Genomic DNA, 15,845 nt, shown 5'->3' with positions numbered 1-15,845 from the left:
AAACCACAAGCACATTGCTGCCATGGGAGTGGGGTTACTTTGCAGGGTGATCGTTTCATCCACTGCCTGGGAAGCCACTTAGGGACCAAACAGTCTGGATCATATCTCCCCCCAGCACACCACCAGCATCTACCTAACCAGGGCCAGAGTGCACCACCAAGCACAAATATATCACTGGGCTCGCTGAGTGCTAAGCTTGCTGCGGGTGTTCCCCACAGCAACCCAGAAACCCTGGACCTTGCAGGGCAAAGAGTCAGGGCCAAAGGCTCAACCGGCCTCCCACTTTGAGGAGGAGAGGCTGGTGGGTTCATCAGCACATTCGTTGCTGAGCACAAGTGGCCATTTAAGGGAGCACTAGTGGTTCTCGGAGTGCTCTGTACCTTCAGGAAAAGCCTCTGGAGGGACCTTGAAGACTTGATTGTTCACTTTGACCTCCTCCCGTCTGTACTCTGCTGCAGGGAGCGAGTTCTTCTTGCATAAACTATCCAAGATCTGTGTGGGTTTGAAAGCATCTCGCCACATGTTATAGCCATTTCTGCAGGGAATGGAGAATGTCTTCATTTTAGACACGACAGATATTTTGACTAGGTTGTGAGACATCCCTGCCTTCCCTCCAGCACAAGGCTGGGCCACCAGACCTGACTCGAATTTTCTTTGGGCATTCAGATTTTCTTTCTCACAGGCACACAAAAAATAAACGAATGCTCCTCCTCTGGAACAAGCCAGCATTGCATATCACATAACCATTAGCTTAAGAGAAGCAAGAGGAGCAATTTGAGCAGCAGGTCTTAACAAGAAGACAGAGGTTTTAGCAATTCTGGGGACTCATCTCCACATCTAGAGCTAATTCCTCATAGAGGGGGAGAAGAAAAATTGTTTGCAAAAAACTGCCCAAAGACCAAAGTTCGATATGCCATACCTGCCAGTACCTCAGCTGCTTCATCATCCTCTGGTGCGTCCTCTGCAGGAGGCTAACCAAGTTCCCCCAAAAAAGTCAGATCTAATTTTTAATGGTGTACAACAGTGGGAGCTTTCTGAACAGTGAAAACAGGTCGAGCAAGTTCAGTCTAAACATGAGTGATCCCTCACTTGGTTGCCTAGTGAAATGAGGTGCATGCAACTTTGCTGTCAGATGTCTGCCTGTCAGCCTCCCAGCTCTCTCACTAACTTTCCATTTGTTGGTCAAGTTCAAATAAAAATTGATAGACACATCTCAGATGTATTTTGTCCCATCAATACTGTGAGAAAAGCTTCCTGGGTAGAGGAGGGAGACTCAAGTTAGCGTTTCCTTGGAAGGAAAAGCTACAGCGTGAGCTCAGCTATTTTATTAGACACAGGAGGATCCATTTTGGATAAGACCAAAGGAAAACAGACATCATGAGTCTTGCTGCTCACAGAACTAGCCACTACTAGAGAAACTGTCCTACTTTCTAAAAGAGGTCAAAATTACATTGATGTCAAGTAAGCATTTTTTTCCACAGCTCAGCAATGTGAGAGAAATTTTGCTACTACATGCAAAATATATTAGTCTGCAGTGGGAATTAGAGCTATCACAGGAAGCTGGTACGAGCCAGAAACACTAAAGGAGGTGGAGTTATCCATATAACACATAGTGGATCTGTGGGATGCCTGCTCAAAGTATACCATGGATGAAAGTTTACATGGAGTTAAGAGGAGCCTGAACAGCAGCCTCAGCAAACCTCCTGCCCTGAAAATATTTGGTTGCTAAGTGTCTTAGTGGAGATGTATTCCTGCCCTGTCCTCCCCAGGGAATCCACTTAGAGCTGAGTTATTATTCCTCCCCTTGAGGTGGCTGCAGTCACATTTTCCTTGGCTGGAAAGACTGCAGGGGTCAGCACAGCTGGAGTGCCAGAATCCACTCCCTGGGAAAACCACCTTCCTGATCTTTGTCCTGAATCAGCACTGCTAGTCTCATTTAAAAAAGTCACTCTGCTTTGTTCCAAACTAATGATGATATTTGGAGTTTGACTCTAAGATGCACAGAGCAGATTGCAAGTAGCTACTGCCACTTGCTCAGCCCTTCTGATAGCTGTTGTCTTCCCTGCACAAGGGCAACAGACCTGCCAAGCTGGCTCAAAACACGCTGTAGTTTTCAGCCCAAGGTAAACCAAAATCAGAATCTCTCAGAACCCTACATGAAATAAGGCTCAATCTTGCTTCTATGGACATGAAAAATAAGATTTCAGCTGGAAGCAGAACACAGCCAGAAAGACCTGGACTAATTAAAGATATCGCCTCCTCTGCTCTCCTGTAGCTCCTCTCCTCCAGCACATGCTCCAGGCAGTTGCAAAGCAATTGCTGCTCCAGCCCCTTTGCAATATCCCATGGCCTGCATTGAAAGGGCTCTGCTCCTGCCTTATACACTGGTTCTCACTGCTCAAAGGGACGTCTAATCTGATTGATGGAGTCAGACTGTGGTTGATTCAAAAGTCGCTTAATAGCTTCCAACATAACATCAGCAGAGCTCCATCCTGCAGAACTGGAGGCAGTCTGTTACCAACCTGAACAGCAGGCAAGAAGAACAAGTCTCATGTCTCTAACATGTCTCTCTAGTACCTACGTGTCATACTGTGAAGCCACGCCACAGTTGGCCCTGTGCTTGCTGTAGAATCGGTTCTCCAAATCAATCTTGGTCTCCCCAATCAGATCATCTGATCCAACCAGATCATGGTCAAATACCGCCACAGTGAGTTCTGATTCCATGGGAAAGGAGACCGTCAGCTCCACAACTCTGGACGGAAGCAGATGGGGAGCAGTGTGATTAGCAAAGAAGATGGAAATGAAACACATGCTCTATTTTAATCATCTTACACATTTAAGAACTGTATTTGCCAACCCAAGAGACTCTGATAGAGTTTGCCTTTCCATAAGTTCAGGGTATGAAGTTCTCAGTGTGCATATCCAAACTAAGGATTTTTTTTATTCAGGAGCATATTCTCTTGGACAGAGGTCCTGGAGTTAGGGAAAGAGCTCTCCAAAGCTCTGTTGCTAATTGGCTTCCTGCTTTGGTAACTCAAGCCCTTGATATTGCTTCCCTCTTAACCCAGACACTTATGGCTCCTGTGACAGCGAGACACAGGAGACATGCTTGGGACCTGTGTGTTACAGCACAGGATTCTCCAGCAAAGAGGAACTGAAGACACCAAAGAGGAATTGAAGACACCACATGAGAGCTCCGTGTGGCACCAGTGTGAGCCCCAGATTTGCACTATTCCTATTAAACTTGCTAAAGGAAAACCTCCTGCATACTCTCCAAATACGGGATTGAGCTGCTTTGGGATGTATCGCTCCTTCGTGTCCTTCTGCTCTTGCCCCACCGTCACCACCACGTAAGGGTCTGCCTTGCCATTGGGGTCTGCTGGAGACAGGTTTGTAGCCTGGAATACACAAGAAATTCTGCAATACCTGCAGAGAGCTGCAGAGAGCTGCAGAGAGCAATGTGTACAGGTCACACTGCACAGGCCTGAGACCACCCAAGGCCACTGGCTGGGTCTTGCCAGCAGCTGCCCCAGCAGGGAATTGGGCACTTGTTGCAAATCCCCAGTCAACAAGCCACCGATGTTTCCAGTTGTTGTCTTGTCTACTTGCTCCCCAGTTCACTGTCTCAAGGCAGATGAGAGGAGCTGAGAAATGCTTGCCTGAATTTTCAGCAAGCCCTGAAGCTACAACACCTGGAGAGCTCCCCATTTACTTCCATGGACAAGATGTGAATGCCAGCCCTCGCCATAGCTGACTCCCACTGGGCCGGCAGAGCCTGCAAGCCAGTGTTGAGCCCTTCACAATGGCCACCGCTCACATTACCCAAGTGAAGAATGGCAGGAGGTCCTTAGGTAAGGACAGACCTCCAAGCATTACTGACACCACCACAAGAAACTTACCTTAACAATATAAACTCTTACGAGAACTTTGATGGGTCTGTTCCTTGGAATGCCCTGGGAGACTCTGTGCTCTGTGCCAGCTTCCTCAGCAGGGTAGACATGGAAGGAGCCCTGCAGAGAAGATACTATGGGCAACAACAAGATACAAAAGAGAATATCTTGGACAGGCTGGAGCCACTGAGACCAGCCTCACCTGCATACTGAGAAATCAGAGCCACTGACCCACGTGAAGCACAGATCCCTGTGCCCATGGGGGCAGCTCTATCCAAAGGCACCATCAAGGTGTCCAGTGCCCACATGGGCTAGGTAGTCACTGCTGGCAGGTTATCCTGCAAGCTATCAGACCACTGCCAACACTAGGAGAACTGAGCATCTCTAAGCACATAACTGGACTGCCAAAGGCAGGGAGGCACCAAAGTTTTATTTTAAGGACCTTCTTAAATCAAATTCTGTAGTTGTATTTCAGGGTCTTCAAATGAGAAGAGATGCTTCTTGTAAACAAGTTTTACTAATTTTAAAGCCAGTGAAGCTTGCTAACACTTATTTGCATACTGAACGTACTCAGGGGCCCCCACCGGGATGAGTCCCTTGATGCTTTGTAAGAGCAGAAAAATCTAAATCAGGTGCATTTATCCACTAGCAAAGGATCACAGCACACAATTACTTCAGCAGTACCTGACAGTACCCTGGCCATATCTCACTGTGTCTTCACATCACCTTGCACACACCTGCCCTCTCCCAAGGCTTTGCTGGTGTCTGAATGCTCTGAGATACAGGTTGCCCTAAGGATTTTCTTTCATGTGCAGTACAAATGCCATTCAAATGATACAATACCTTGTACTTCCCCACAAAATGTTCATCCTCATTTCCATCTTCATCCTCATTTGTTTTGCCACGATGAAGAGGGAAGATACACAGCCAGTCTTCAAAATTATCAAACTCACTTTCCAGCTCAGAGTTGTAGATCTGAAATAAATAGAAAGTCATTTGGGGCCTTTTCCTGTCATCTTAAAGGGGAGGAGACTCAGAAAGACCATCCTCTGGCTTATTCAACCATTTCACCTGGTCCTGTCTTGCCCCAGTATTATTCAGTGCAGAATATTATGAGTTTCCCTCATTCCATGTCCATCCCCAGATGTGCACACACATCCCAGCTCTTTAACCACAAGTCCCTCTGTTATAAGCCTTGGCTCCAAGGTCTCACTAGCTGTGTCAGAGTCTGGCAAGGATGGGGCTCAAGGCACACTGCTGGGTCAGACTCTCCATCCCAGTACAATCCCCACTGCAGGAAGGTGAGGAGGACATGGCTGAAGGGATGGGGTTGAAAGAGGCCAGATCTGTCACCCCAAGACCCACCTGAAGTGTGGCAATGAGCTTCCTCTTGGGTCGAGTTGGTTCATCTTCAATTACTGCCTCCTCTTCTGCTTCTATGTCAATAGAGGCTGCATTTAAATTCCCTCCATCTAGAAACAGCAAAAGGAGATTGGGAAATATCCTGGTCTCTCCCATCATCTCAAGTGCCTATCTACAAAATGACCCTGGCAAGACCTTTTGCATTCAGCCAGGGCTTTATCCTGTGTCAGGGCAACTGGAGCTGTTGCTGTCTGGAACATGTGCCCTCACAGCACCTCAGTTCGGCATGCCTGCATGGTGGGGGGAACAGAAATCAGCAGACTTGCCTGCCCCACTGGCCTGAATGGCTGCTGTTTAGGAAGTGGCCAAGAAGAGAGCAAATGGAGGAAAGTGGCTGGACCAGCCTGCAGCTGCTGTCAGGGCACGCACAAAGGAGAGCTAATCCTCTTCTTTGCATGGATGCTTATGTGGATGGACCACTGCTTTGGGTAGATCTCCAGCTGACACATAGCCACTGCTTTGGGCACAGACAACCATTGCCTGGAGAGTAAGAGGACCCTTCTCTGAGGCACTAGGCTGGGGAAACAGGAACCCAAGGAGAGAGAGGATGTGTCCATGCCCCATTTCCCAAAGACCCCAAATCCCCTGAGCACTAACAGCATGCAGGTATCCCTCCACTCCCATTCCTCTCCCTCGCTGGGGTTTACATCATTTCTATACTTACTGTTTCATCTCCCAGGTCACTGCTAAGCCAGCCACTGCTTACAGCCTCAGGAAACCTGACCCTACAGTCACGTCATCATTCCCAGATCCTCTGCTTCTTATTAATGTCTTTCTGCTACCTCTGAATGAACCCTGTATCTTGGTTGAGGCCTTTCCATGTACACAGAGTGATTTCCAGTTCCCACATGGTTTTGCCTCTCCATCACCCTTTCTGTCCATCCCCCCTTTGCTTCCTGCTCTCACCATGACAATCCCACAATCTCTACAGCTGATTTTTCTGCAGAATTTTTGCCCACTAGGGAAGGCTGTTGCTTCAATACAATTTTCCCAACTTTCCCAAGAAAAATTTCATGTTTTCAACTTGAAATCACCTTTGTTAGCTCTTGCCAGTGTTTCTAGTTTCTCTGCTCTCCCTTGTGTTGTTTTTGCTGAACGTTGCAAAGTCATTACCTGCTCAGACACCATTTCCATAAGTGCAGCACCATCTGGGACTGCGTAAAGTTTTTGCTTTCCTCAGCTCCCAGGAGCACAGAAGAGCTGGGTATTGCCAGAGGACTCACCTGCATCATTAAGGTCATCATTCTCAGCATCTTCCTCATCACTACGCATCTGAAACACACACAGAGTCACCCCACATCCCAGAAAGCAAAGGCTTCTCCTTCCAAGCACACAACACTTCCAGAACTTTCCTTCTGGCAGAGTCATTAATACCTATCCCAAGATCAATTAGCATTAGCATTATTCTGGGGAGTATCCAATGAGTGCCTTAATGACACACCTGGAATACACACCTTGCTGGCTTTTTAGTTGGGAACCAGATGGGCACAGGGCAAGCAAGGATTTGAGATTTGTGGCAGACCTGCACTGCAGGCTACATCACACCCCCATAGCCCACCCTCAGAAGACGGTCAGGACAGAGAGTAACCAGCACAAAAGACCCTGCATTGCAGATAAAATCAGCGATGTCACATTTTCAGGAGTGCCTAAACAACTCAAGAGCCCAGTCCCATTCTCAAAACCACTTGGGCCCCTATCCTGAAAGGTGTTTCAGCATCCGTTGCCAGCTGAAATCAGTCCATTTGGTGGATGTTTGATACCTGACTACCTTAAGTATGTTTGATACATAAAAGCCCACATCTTACTGCAGATCCATGCCACAAGGACTCCCATGGCACTTAGTGCTTTTGAAAACATCTTCCTCAAGCCAGTGTGGCCACTTTTCGCCTCTGCTGACAGCTATCAGAAGAAATTACCTGGTTATTGAGCTCCTTTAAGGACTCATAGTACTTGGACCACCAATCCAGTTCTTCCAGCTCTGGTTTTTCCTCTTCATATTCATCATTTTTCTTTATGAGCTTATTGATAGGAATTTTCTTCAAAGGGGCCTTAAAACCACAGAGCAAAGGGCTCAGAGTGAGGAAATGGCTATACAGGACACCCACACACCATATGCTAAAGACCACACTATTGCCTTGAGAGCCCCCACCAGAGGCTCAGCTTTGGGGCAGAGCACAGGAGATGCAAAGCTACATGTAGCTCTGGGTTTGTGCTTTGCTACCAAAGCAGCAGTATTCACCGCACGAGGCAACACAGCTCTTCTCACTGTGCTAGAGCCCAGACACACAGCAGTGGTAAGGAGCAGCAAAAGTGGATGTGAAGCTCTTCCATGAGATAGGCAGGGAAAGAGGAGTATTTGGGTCCAGAGCAAACACTGGTTGTCAAAACCTAACTTTGAACTTTTGAACTTTCTTTTCTGTTTGTTAAATTTCAGTTTGGGTTTCCAAACTTCAAAATTTGGCAGGCCCAACACATCACTCACCTTCACAAGACTCAGGGGGAGAGTACTGGGACCCGCGTCACCGGCTGCCAGGCCAACGTTTATCACAGCCTGAGAGGGTAGGGGCCGGGACGAGACTTTCTGAGCTGAAATGAAGAGAGAGCGCTTCATGTTCCAATGCAATTATTTCTGCCCTCTGCTTCTTATTCTTAGGCCAGTTATTAATCCACAGGGAAACCCTCCCTCTTACCCCACTACAGTGTGGTTACTTTCACAGCTCTTGTTAACAGACCCTGCCAAAAGATTACTGGAAATCCGAGTACAGCGCTGAGGTCTGGCCACTGTCATCCACGTGCCTGTTGCTAACTCCCAAGAACTTAGATATAGGAGCTATAACTTCCCTATTCAGAAATCACCACAGATCAGTCCTTTGCTTCTTCCCCTTCATACCATGCTTATTTACATGCTCCCGGATCAGGAGCTCTAGCTGTTGCTATCATAGAACTATTTATTGACTCCATTATTCAACAAGCAGTCTTTGACCCAACTGTGTGAGAGAACCAGAAACCTTTAAATCTTAGGTCCCAGTGGACCAGCTCACACTCTCTAAAGCTTGATGGAAGTATCACTGGGGACTGTTCTCCAATCTGGTTACACAGAAGGTTGAAATAGATGATTACAATAGTCTTTCTTGGGCTAAACATCTCTGAATCTAGACATAAACTTCCCACAGGAATAAGATTGTCTAATTGTCTAATACCCAGCCCCAGCTATATGGCTTGCTGGTCTGAGACACCTTTGTGAGCTGTGCCTCTTCCTCTGGTTTCTGCAAGTATAAGGCAAATAGTGCATAGGAAAGAGACCATGAGGAAATGTCATGTCCATGGGTGAACAGTTCTATCCATGTGATGGGGAGCCAAATGATAAGGTGACCTTGGAGAAAAAAGTCACCCCACCCCAAGCCCCAAAGAGAGACACCAGCATTTACCCTGCACTCCACCATTTGACTTCACCCACCTCCAAAAAATGCTGCAGACATTTTCTCAGTGAGGAGCACAATCCACCTCCAAACCTGCTTCTGCCCCATGCTGTGCTTTTGCTGGGTATCTTACATCTCTCAAACAAGGTCTTTAGTGCCTGGCTAGGATGGGGCAGAAGGGCTGCAGATCCCTGCCCTACACAGAAGTTCCCTGCTCCCTCCGTGAGAGCCTTGCCTGATCTGGGAACACCCCTTCTCACCAAGCAGCTCACCTTTGGGTTCATCTTCCGGCTCCTCCTCCAGCTCTCTGGGAGAGAATTTCATCACATTGGACACAATGTGGGTCCCCACCAGCACAGTGCGCCCAAATGCCCGCTTTTCCACTACGAAGATGCTGAGGGGAGGGTGAAGGTAGACCTGCTCCGGGAGCTCCTGCAGAAGAGCCACATGCAGGGTTTGTAGGAGCAAGACCAATACTCACTGTGGCCCTGCCGCAACTGAGAGGTCTGACAGCACTTTACAGTTCTGCCCTAAAACCAGCACGTCGCTGGTGAAGGACCACAGCTAAGGTAGCTCTCAGCAGGCAGTTTCAAAAAGATTTTGATCCACAGCTGAACCATCTGGCCCTGGGAGAGGGGAGCCACTGGGAGAGCACAGGCCTGGGGGCAGCTCCCCTCCAGTACCCTTGCCCCATGCAGACAGACTGTGCACGGGGCAGGCAGCCCCATTCTCACTCACCACATCCATATACTTGACCAGCTCGGTGAAGTTGGGGTTCTCTTTGTAGGTCATGATAACTTCCGACTCCACTTTTTTCCCAGCACATTCGATGATCACCTGGGGATGATCCACCTCGAACAAGTTCACCCGCTTCAGGTCCCGCAGGCCCCAGAACAGGATCTGAAGCACACAAAGCTGCCCAACTGCTCCAGATGGGCCAGGCACTTCATGGCCACACAGCCCGCACCCCTGCCCAGCAGTGCCATGATGCCAACCTCCTCCAGCCCGCTGCCAACCCGCTCACCCCACTGGACACAGACCCTCAGAGAGGCATGAGGCTGTACCTTGTGGCAACCTGGCCACCCAGGATCCAAGCTCATGCTGTGGGGACAAACACAAGGGTTCTGGCACTTTTAAACTACTAGAAAGGTTTCTCCCTCATGTCAAGCACCCTCCACGTCTGGCATTTGCTCAGGCCTCAGAGCCCCGAGTCCTGAGCCCGACTGCCTCCCCAGGGCCTGCTGGGGAGAGCCCTGCTGTCTGCACAGGCTGGGCTGTGTCGTGTGCTCGGCGCAGCTCGGCTCAGAGCCAGCCCAGCAGAAGGCAGTGCACCTCTATGCGAAACTCCTTCAGCACGGGGCGGATGCCCTCAGGGATGATGAACCGTCCAGCACGAGGGTCTCCCAGGTAGCCAAGCTCCTTGGGCTCCACATCTTCAGGCACTGTTGGCTGAACAGATAGAGCCAGAACACACAAAGCCATGAAAGCTGTTTCTCCTCCATGCCATGTTCCCCTCTCCCCTCACTTTGTGCCCTCAGGCTCTGCCTCCGCATCCTTCCTTCAAGTGAAAACCAGATGTGGCTTTCAACAGAGAATCCTCCACTTGGCCTCATGCAACCACCTCCTTGCCTTGCACAGCTCTCCCAAGAGAGCTAGCAACAACGTTTGACTTCCTAGAAGACTGTTACCTCCAAATAGCCGCTGTAATCCAGCTCAATCAGCTCAAAAGTGGCGATGAGCTCCCCTGCTGCTTTGGTTCCTTTGTAGAAATCGAAGAACTGCAGGGCAGGTTTGCTGTACGGCTCATCGATCAGTTGTACCTGCGGGACGGCAAAGGCCTGGCCGAGGAACTCGGGGGAGCCCTGCCAGAAAGGAGAGAGCAGGTCAAAACATCCCTGCGTTATCTCACCACCTCAGAAAAATGACCACTGCTAATTCCAGCTGCCTGGGGCAGCACAAGATCTCTCTTCCACCCTTGCAGTCCTCTGCTTTGATTGCCTCTGCTCCATTCAGAGTCAGAAGCAAATGAGAGGTGCCTGCAGGAGCGCCTCTTAACTCACAGTCACCTCCGTGCAGAACAGGGCAAATGGCCTGAGACCACGCACCAGAGAACTTCAAAGCTAGATCAGGTTGCTCAGGATCTCATCTAGTCAAGGTCTGAATGTCTCCAAGGACAAAGATCCCACAACCTCTCTGAGCCCCTGGCCCAGAGTCTGACCACCCTCAGTGTGAAAAATTGTTTCCTTATATCAAGCTGGAATTTTTCTTGCTCCAGCTTGTGTCCATTGCTTGTCATCCTGTCCCTGTGTACCTCCAAGAAAAGTCTGACTTCCTCTTCTCTACACTTTCCCATCAGGCAGTTGCAGACAGCAAAAAGATGTCCCCTTTGCCTCCTTTTCTCCAGGCTGAACAGACTCAGCTCCCTCAGGCTCTCCTTGTACGTCCAGTGCTCCGGCCCCTGACCATCTCAGTGGCCTCCACTGAACTTGCTCCAGTATGTCACTGTCTGGCTTGTACTGTGGAGCCCAGACTGGACCCAGTAAAGTTGCTGAGCTACATAGGAGAGTGCAGCATGAGTTATGCTATTGTCCTGATGATAATAAACTCCAGATGAGCTTACGATGATGTAAGCCTGCCAAGAAAGTTGGTCAGGCGGCCAAGAGAGGTGCAGTGCTTCTCCAGAGGCAAGATCTCAGATCCGCTCAGCTCTCGCCAGGCCCTGGCTCAGGCACAGTTCTGACCCTGCACCCTGGGGCCTGCAGCTTCACTCAAGCTCATAGCAAAAGTCTGCAGAAAGTCTCAACCATGGTCTCCGGGACTCACCACCACCAGTTGACCAGGACTCTGGCTGAGTCACAGAAACCAGAGATGTGGCTCCTAAGTTCCTGCTCACTGAACCCATACAGATCTCCTCTACCTTCCCTGTCCTAGAAACAACAGCAGGGGGGAGGTATGGCCATACTTACAAATTTATTGTGGTTGAAGAGGTTGACTATAACGATAGGGGTCTCTATTTTCAATTCCTCTCTTTTCCCATCAATAATGAGCTGGTCAAACAAAAGTAGCTCATTCCACATTGGGCTCAGTGTCTCCTCCAGCATCTGCAAATAGAGACAGGAGGCCTGAGGTTACCACAGCCAGTGGAAACAAATCCAGTTTGCTTTGTAAAGAGAGGGAGGCAGATCTCTCCCCCGGCAGCCACATGCAGCCAGTGTCTGGCAGAAAGGGAGATGGCAAGAGCACGAGAGGAACACTTGGGGCCAACTAGCCCATGCCAATCAACCTTTGATACCATGTTCAGTGATATAAATGTTTTGTCAAATGTTTCCTGAGTGTAGTTACGCTGCTCCAGAGCACACCGATGCCTCTGTGCCAGGAGATATGAAACTTCCCAGAGGACTGCCATGGCACTGGCTTTCAACATGGTAGTGAGGACATGATGATTTGTCTCCAGGAAGTTGCTAAGGGGTCTCACCCTGGTGGTCTGGCAATGAGTTGAAAACACCACTCTTGCAAATGGATCTGAAAGGCCATTGTCATCAGCAGGGAGGATCCCTCTAGCCTGATACAGATGGGCTCGGAGCTGGAAGTAGCTGAAGTCTGGTAAGAAAAAGAGGAAAGAGGTCCACATTGCCTGACCAGCCCTGCCTGCAGCCAGAACATGCACGAATGAGAGCCTGGGCCAGCCAGGTGAGAGCGGGCACAACTTGCAAGAGATGGACACCATTTCTAGAGGCATTCACTGCAGTTCTCAGGCCAGCATGTCTCAAAAGTTTTGGCCAAGCAAACCAAGCTTAGCAGGCTCCTCAGTCATCCTCAGGAAGGACATGACATGTGAAGTGTGTGGTGACCTGCTGTGAGTATCTGCCACTGAGAAGTTTCACTGAATCTCAGCAAGTGCTGTGGAGTCTGGGGCAGACCTCATGCCCATGGTCAGTTTGGCAGCCCACTCAGCACCTACAAAGCTGCCCTCCTGCCTGCTGCTCCAGCTGTGAGCTTGGTAAAACATCCTCACCAGAGCAAAATGGACCTGCCTGTCCCAGTCATGCCTTGGAGATGACATGGAGATGATCGACAGATCCCACTCCTTGGGCACTGACCCTGGGGCATGATCTCTCACCTCTCTGCTCTCGTGCTTGCATTCAAGCAAGTGGAATCAGTGGAGTCTGCACTCACCGTCCCTGCTGAGCCGGCTGGGAGGAACATATGCTGAGAACTGGGCTATCTCCTGTCCACTCTCCGAGACATGCTTGAACTCCTCAGGCAACTCCGTGGTGCAGTTCTTTGCGTATTTAGTTACCCCGAGCCACATGTAGATTTCCAGTTTGGCAAAGATCTCACCAGTGTGTGAGCCAGGGACCTGAGAGTGCAGGAGGTTTAGCAGATTTCCCAACCCAGCCAGGCCCTGTTCAGACCACGATGATCACCATCAGCCAGTGACTGGCCACAGAGCACAGGAGAGAGCACCACATTGGCAAAGGGCAATGGTAGCACAAGAGCTGTGTTTCCTCGCAAACACCAGGAAGGAAGGCTGGAAGTGGGGAGAGAGAAGCAGCATGAAGCAAGCAGGAACACGCTATTTTCTCACAAACTCTACCTTCAAAAAGACAGTTTGGATCTTTGCACAGTCCTTGCCTTTCTCCTCTTCGACAACAGAGTAGAGGACGTTCTGTGCAGGAATTCTTGCATATGCTACGCGCTTGTTATTGCTGAGCATCCAGACGAGAACATCGGGGAGGGTACACTGAGGCTGGAAAGGAGGAAAGGGAGGAACATCACAGCAGAGGAAGAGCACATAGCCAGTCCTCCCTCCACTGACACTTGCAGTGAAAGCCTTCGCCCCTCCACAGGGACAGCACAGTGAAAGCCTCCTCCACTTCATGGAGGACAGCTCATTGCACAGCACTTTGGATATCCAGATGCAAATAATGGGACCTAACATTGGACACGTGCTTCTGCAAATCTCAGCTCTGCAATATGGTTCTGCAATAGCTCCTGAGCCACACATTGCCTGGAAAGATTTGTGATACTCCTTGTTTTTCATTAGAAACACCAGCAGGATGCACCCACTCCCATCTCATCGGATAGAGAAGGAGCCCTGGTGAGAACTGGAGAAGTGATATTTTTACCCACACCTTTGACAGGAGCCCAACTACTTATCCATGTTAAGGAAATACACTAATTGTCATTCCAGCAGTGTGAGTGCCTAACGTAAAGCTGCAGCTTGAATTCAAAGTGGGATGTGCAATGAAGCAGACACACAGATGGAAGCAATAGCTTTTTTTTTTTAATACTGACTTAAGTTCTCTTTCCCCTCTCAGTTTCCCTGGCATTGGTGTTTTGTACTTCTGCAAGGAGCCTTTAAGGCCTCTAGTACAGGCTGCGCAGACAGTTTCCCACAAACAACACAATTCTTCCAGTATGAGAGAGAGCAGCTCCTCTTCCAGTACAAGAGAGAGGCAGCAGGGCAAGCTAGTGCCCTCTCAGCGGGTACACACCACAGATGTGTGATGTGATCTAGGCAAACTTGCAAGTAATCACAAAAAATGCAAGTATTTTAATGACATTGTAATCATTTCAGCAGCGGTTTCATGGGAGACAAACAGTTTTTCAGTATACAAGTAGCTAAAGCAATTTATTACTGATCCAAACCAAGACTGCCATCCTCCAAGCAAGGACTAAAAGTGGCTAATGTATGTACAGGTTAGGCCTGGGCTCATGCCAGGGTAAGACCAATCCCACAGAGATGGCAACTTTCCCACCCGATCGCAGGGAACAAAGTGGGAAGTGGTTCTTCTCCATCTCCGGGATCAGCTGCAGCGAGGCCCATGCAGGCTGAAGCCAGAGGACAGCTTCTCCTCTTGACAGTGTGAGAAGCAAAGTCTTGTTCGTGCTAAAATCTACACTCACACACCTAAAGGCATGATTCTGCTCACCTTACAGCCATGCAAAGCACAGCCTTGACGACTCTGACTGAACTCTTGCTCATAATGATTTAATTTCACTTAGCAAAAGATTTCTCCAAACTGCGTCAACATCTGTCCACTTAACTCCAGTGAACGCTGCATTCTGTCTTACACTAAATGAAAGCACTTATTTTTCAGAGCTATTTAAAATAGAGCCAGTGAAGCTTCAAACACAGAGAATCCCTGTTACAGAAGAGAGACCTTATTTTAATGCATGTTTGAATTTGCAGAACGTGTTCAGCATCGGTCCCTGATGGGAGTCCAGGCAGTGCAGACAAGGTTGTTTTCCCAGGCAGACTACCCGCAGCCCCACTGCGGGCATGGCCACGGGCCAGGCTGCCCTGGCAGGGAGGGTAGGCATGCCCCAGGGGGCCTGGAGTTGATCCAGCTCTGCCTCCAACCCACCACCGAGCCACTCAGACCCCAGCTCTGTCATCAAGGGTCTTGCAAGGCTGTGAAGTCTCATTCCTCATGAGGACCAGTACATGAAATACATTAACTTCCAGCAGCTGGAACTTGGGGTTTTATGTAGCAAAAGAAGACGTCGTAGTAAATAAGCCCCAACTCAGGCTGGCGACAGCTCCAGCAGCCAACCCAGCACCTCCTCTTTCCCATGCCCTTTCCCACTCGGGAGCAGGATGCCCCAGGAGCAGCTGTACCTCTTTAGCCAAGAAGCGTAGCTTTGCCAGGATTTTCCTCATCTCCTTAACCTTCTCCTTTATGTTGGCTCGAGTCAGCCGCCTCCTCACGCGGAGCCCCTGCTTCGCATACAGGATCTGAACAGAGAGCACAGCCATCACGTGCCTGGCCGTAACTCATGCATGCCACGCTCACACACCTCATGGGGCTGCCCTGGGAAGAGTCTGTACACTGATCACATCCATCCTGCTCCATCAGGCCCTGACTTCCACCACAGCTCACTTGCTAGCTGCTGAGAATGAACCTTCATTAATCCAGAATGAGCCTTTTAGTGAAGGGTGCCAAGAACTGGGGACTCCACTAACTTATTATCTCTGCTGATATCCATCAGTAATGGAAGTCCATAAACTTCCACATCATTTGGAGCAGAGAGACATATAAGGAATAAGTATTTCAGAAGCTGGTGGTCTAAGGCTCCAGATAGTGTCTGAGGGAAGCTTTGCACAAGG

The 15,845-nt window shown here is 49.3% G+C and overlaps 1 protein-coding gene across 1 annotated transcript in view; it reads right to left on the bottom strand.

The window, feature by feature from the left end:
• The window catches only part of LOC106499895 (fer-1-like protein 4), a 45,641-nt gene that overhangs the window by 10,477 nt on the left and 19,319 nt on the right, over positions 1–15,845 (bottom strand). The window contains exons 21-38 of the mRNA XM_067307442.1: positions 15,357–15,473; positions 13,329–13,481; positions 12,908–13,091; positions 12,207–12,331; positions 11,698–11,832; positions 10,420–10,593; positions 10,064–10,180; positions 9,470–9,631; positions 9,004–9,163; positions 7,795–7,898; positions 7,229–7,360; positions 6,536–6,584; positions 5,256–5,362; positions 4,734–4,865; positions 3,900–4,010; positions 3,271–3,398; positions 2,582–2,752; positions 381–535 (exon numbers count right to left, since the gene is read on the bottom strand). Of these exons, the coding sequence (XP_067163543.1) occupies positions 381–535; positions 2,582–2,752; positions 3,271–3,398; positions 3,900–4,010; positions 4,734–4,865; positions 5,256–5,362; positions 6,536–6,584; positions 7,229–7,360; positions 7,795–7,898; positions 9,004–9,163; positions 9,470–9,631; positions 10,064–10,180; positions 10,420–10,593; positions 11,698–11,832; positions 12,207–12,331; positions 12,908–13,091; positions 13,329–13,481; positions 15,357–15,473 (2,416 nt within the window). The remainder of the gene's footprint in view (positions 1–380; positions 536–2,581; positions 2,753–3,270; positions 3,399–3,899; positions 4,011–4,733; positions 4,866–5,255; positions 5,363–6,535; positions 6,585–7,228; positions 7,361–7,794; positions 7,899–9,003; positions 9,164–9,469; positions 9,632–10,063; positions 10,181–10,419; positions 10,594–11,697; positions 11,833–12,206; positions 12,332–12,907; positions 13,092–13,328; positions 13,482–15,356; positions 15,474–15,845) is intronic.

Source organism: Apteryx mantelli, chromosome 18, assembly GCF_036417845.1.
Source record: "Apteryx mantelli isolate bAptMan1 chromosome 18, bAptMan1.hap1, whole genome shotgun sequence".
Classification (NCBI taxonomy): domain Eukaryota; kingdom Metazoa; phylum Chordata; class Aves; order Apterygiformes; family Apterygidae; genus Apteryx; species Apteryx mantelli.
This window is presented reverse-complemented; position numbering and strand designations above follow the sequence as displayed.